General features: G+C 36.6%; 1 protein-coding gene across 1 annotated transcript; it reads right to left on the bottom strand.

Annotated features, from left to right (window-relative positions):
- Positions 1 to 2,477: 2,477 nt before the first annotated feature.
- Positions 2,478 to 3,077, bottom strand: LOC149539824 (pathogenesis-related genes transcriptional activator PTI5-like). Its single transcript, XM_089802621.1, has one exon. The coding sequence runs from the start codon at positions 3,075 to 3,077 to the stop codon at positions 2,478 to 2,480; it is 600 nt and encodes a 199-aa protein (XP_089658747.1).
- Between the last annotated feature and the right edge of the window lie 1,250 nt (positions 3,078 to 4,327).

Raw genomic sequence — 4,327 nt, 5'->3', positions numbered from 1 at the left:
TATCTCTGTTGTTAGTAAGCTTAAGGGTAAGAAGGTATAGATGCAAATTATTGAGGTTGGGGGCCAAGAGTTAGCAAGGAAGAAATGGGTGGAGGTTTGAATTGACTAGAGCCAACAAAGATAGAAATTTTTAAGGATAGAATGGTGACCTAGTTCCTATTGAAAGAAGGGGGATTTCTTCTGTATATGCAGGCAATGGCGAGTTAGAATGAAAATTATGCTCTTCAGTTTGTGAATGGATGGAATGACTGTAGAGTTATGATAAATGGTATCACATTCCAAGTGAATGAGGACATTATTGCGATGGCCACTAGGTTGTCCCTGAAAGAGAAAAAATGGACGAAGGTTACGAAAATAGTGGACAAAGCCATCATGAATAGCTTTTTTGTTGAGGATGAAGAACTTGTTCACTACAGGGGAGGCTTCTAGAGGGATAAGCTATCAGCTCCTTGGGATGATGTTCACTTGATTATCATGAAATACCTCATGCTCGAAGGTAGGTTTGGAGTTTATTATTATTATCACTTCCCTATCCCAAACCATTTTAGAAATAGAGATTTCAATTCTATCCCATTCTTTCTAAGGACATGATAAGTGATGTTAGGGAGAAAAGAAGTAAGGATAATAATTTCACTATCATTCACAAGGGTTTAATCTTTAGACTTTACTAGTTTCATCTTGCACTTTGTCCCCCTAGGGTTGTTGTTGTTGACAATCAACGTCACCATCAGAATTCCCCTCTGAGTACCAGCACTAGAACCAAAATCCACATGTTGAACCCTTTCCCTAGTAGGGATAATAAGAAAAAGAAAAATCTAGACTTGGTAGTTAAACAAAAGCGTAGTAAAAAATCAAAATTGAAAAGCTAGTTGAGGTAGACATTGGGGATTCAGAGAAGGAGGAGCAAGGAAATGGTAGGAGAAGGTCAAGAAGGTTAGCCAAAACACAAGCAAGATACAAACAAAAGGCTAATAGATTTAGGGTTGAAGAGGTAAAAGAGGAGAATTCTAAAAATAATGAAAGAGAATTGGAGGAGGAGAAACTTTGTGACTCCAAGAGAGAAAAGGGGAATGAGGAGAAAGGAAAAAGTGAAAATTCTGTTGATAACACCTGGGTCTCTACTGGTAATGTCAATACCACTAAGACGATGCATGTGTCAGCTAGCTTTACCTTGCAACTTATTACCTTCTATGAAGATAGGAATAAAGTGGATACCTCCCCCATTACCATCTCTTCCCTAGCTAAGGAAAAAACCAATGTTTTTACTAACCCCCAAATTTTGCAAGATGAAAACCAACCACTAGCAATGACTAAGGAGGTGCATAAGAATGTTGAAAAAGGAAACATAGAGAAAGAGGAGGAGCAGAATGAGAGGAATGCACAGATAGAGAGAAGGGTCAAATCTTTAGAGGATGGGTTTTACTCCTCTAAATTTTCCTTGAAGGTTACCCATGCTACTACTACCACCCTTCAATTATTGGTGCAGGATAAGGATGAGATGGGGTTGGACGTGGAGGACAACAAGCTCTTATATAAGTTCCTTGTTGAGGATTGGTCTAGAGTACTTCTGGCTGGGAGGGGAAAAGATAAAGATGAAAAATAATGTGGTGGTTTCTAGGGGGTTTTGGCTTTAGTTGTTTATTGGTTTTTGATGCTACTTGATTTGCTAGTTTACAACTTATTCACAGACTTAGGTTGACTTGTTTATGTCAATAGTTTTAAAAAGTTGAACTTTAATTGTATGTTTGGTACTATAGTCTTTAGATTTAGTATATATATATTATGTTGATGAATGTAAATGATAGTGTGATGTTTTTGGATTGGTTTAGTTTTGTTTGTGCCAATAGTTGATGTCTTAAACAATCATAGTATGCTTAGTACTATAGTTTCTATTTTAGCTAGTTGTTTCTTTGTTAGTTGTGTTTTTGGTTAATAGTTGTAGTCTGTTTTTGTTTGTCACTGCTATCTGCTCAATCTGCTGGTAGTGTGCTGCTTGAAAACTTTTTGGTTGTAAGGACTGCCATCCTTGTTTTGATCGCTTTTTATTTCAAAAACATATGATATTAGAGTCATGTATCAAATACATTTAATAAAAAAATTATAATCTAAAACTCATGATCTTATATAGAATAGTTAAATGGTTGTATAGACTTTATATAACAATCTTTTAAAATTTATCAAAATAAAATAAAATTTATATAAATATTCCATATATTTACCATTATATTTATAAATAAATAAAAGTACAGCTTGAAATACTAATACAAACCCGTACTGAAAAAATTATATTATTTACAAAATTAAATTGAAAAACTAAATTAAAATTATGAATGAGTTAATATGTAGCTTTCTCAAATCCTTATATACTTGTTATAAAAGAAAAAGAAAGATTCTGGGAACATTTCATTAGCTTTTAGTCACCACAAAATGAGTTCAACTCTTCATTTTGTAATTAATTTTCACAGATAAATGCCGGTTCAGAATAACCCATCTGATCCTATTCTCATGTTAGGATTTATCAAACTCAGGAATTCGTTGGTTTCAGCAGAGAGAAGCAATTCTTCCCAATAATCCAAGTCAAATGATCCTAAAATATCATCACCAGTCCAAATCTGTGGCTGGTTTTTGAATCTTTTCATCTGCGGCGGCTGCTCCTCTTCTAAAGAAACCCTTTTTCTGCTCAAAACATCATGGACACTCGCAGAATTGGTGTGAGAATGTGTGTTTCCTGAATCGAGATCATTTGCCAATGCTCTGGATAGAATTTCGAGTGGAAAGTTGAGGAAAGTGCGAGGTCCCCTCATTTTGAGAGCAGCTTTGTCGTACGCCATGGCTGCCGCTTCTGCAGTGGAGAAAGTGCCCAGCCAAACCCTAGTCCCCTGTCTCGTCGAATCCCTTATTTCCGCCGCAAATTTCCCCCATGGCCGCCTCCGAACCCCTCTGTAACGCTTTTCCACTTCTATTCCACCTCGTTTTGGCAAAATCGCAGCTTTCGTTTCGAGAATGGCTGAATTCGCATTTAAATGGTCGGATTCTTCAAGTAAAGAACTGATCTTTGCCGCCATAGGAACATGCATCAATTGTTCTAGATTTCCAACTGGTGGCAATCTGCTCTGTTCTTGAACGCAATAGAGGCTTTCAACATCTTCTGCGGATGACAATCCACCATAATTAAATTCTGATTGCTGCTCTAATGGAAAATCCATCTGATTTCCCCCGTTTACTTCTACAGAGATTTGATTTTCCTTAGAAGAGCTGATGATTACGCCCTCCTCCTCTGCACGGTCCCACGCGGGAGTTAGGGCATCCGAGGTTATGCAGGATCTTTCAGAGCCTCTGGCGAAAAACTGAATCCATATGTTCTCCAGAAGCTCATCTTTTGCTCCAGCTTCGCATGAAGCTGATTGCATGCCTCCAAAGGCAACGCCGTCCATTGTTATCTGCTAATCTTTCTTTCTACTTTGTTCCAAACCCTAGTAAAACTCCGATCTTGAGCCGTTTTTGAGTAGGCGTTTCTTCTATGAAATCTGAAATCACGATTGATGAGCAACTGGCATACGAGTCGGGCATTTTATGGAGATGAGAGGATAGTTAGTGCAAGGAAATTACTTGCTTGCAGAGCAAATAACGCGGAGGAATTCCAAGAATATATTTTGATTAAATATGATGGTTGAGGTTTGTAGAAACAATAAGTTATTGTTGTGAGGATTACGATGGAAGTCATTACTTGGAACTCCGAGCACGCCATCTTAATTGTGGAGAATGAAAGGCCAAGTTTTAACTTGACTGCATGTAAAGTCAAAACTTGATCTCTCTTTCCTGTCAACTATTTAGTTTGTGTTCTCATTCTCACATCGTCAACTTTTTAGACGGTTACAGATGGTTAAATCTGCAACAACCCACATGTTGTTTGACATTCAAAGTACCCAAAAGAAAAAGATGCACGCCATTTTTTTCCAAATCTCAGATGGCACAGTTTACACCAGTGCATTATGAGTTCCAGTTCAAAACCTTTTTTATGCGTTTTAACACAAAATCTAAATTTAAAATTTAAAAAGTATAAATACACCTTCATCAATTCTATGGATAATGACACCAACTGAATTAAACTCATTGAACTAACCTGAATTTTAAAATTAAAAATTGCCTTTCGCCTTTCTAAAGAAGAAATTTTGACTAAATAAACGTTCGTGCGCATGTTATGAGGAAAAATATTTTTAGGCGTCAGTTAAAAACTTTTCTTTGTTCAAAGGTTAAACTAGGTAACGGTATTTCTAATCTTGTGTAGTTTAATAAATAATAAACTAGTATAGATATCTTAACGATA

Source organism: Cupressus sempervirens, chromosome 9 (genome assembly GCF_028749045.1).
Source record: "Cupressus sempervirens isolate cs-2001-9-10 chromosome 9, ASM2874904v1, whole genome shotgun sequence".
Taxonomy (NCBI): domain Eukaryota; kingdom Viridiplantae; phylum Streptophyta; class Pinopsida; order Cupressales; family Cupressaceae; genus Cupressus; species Cupressus sempervirens.
Note: the sequence above shows the minus strand (reverse complement) of the source record. Positions and strands in the feature narration are given on the sequence as shown.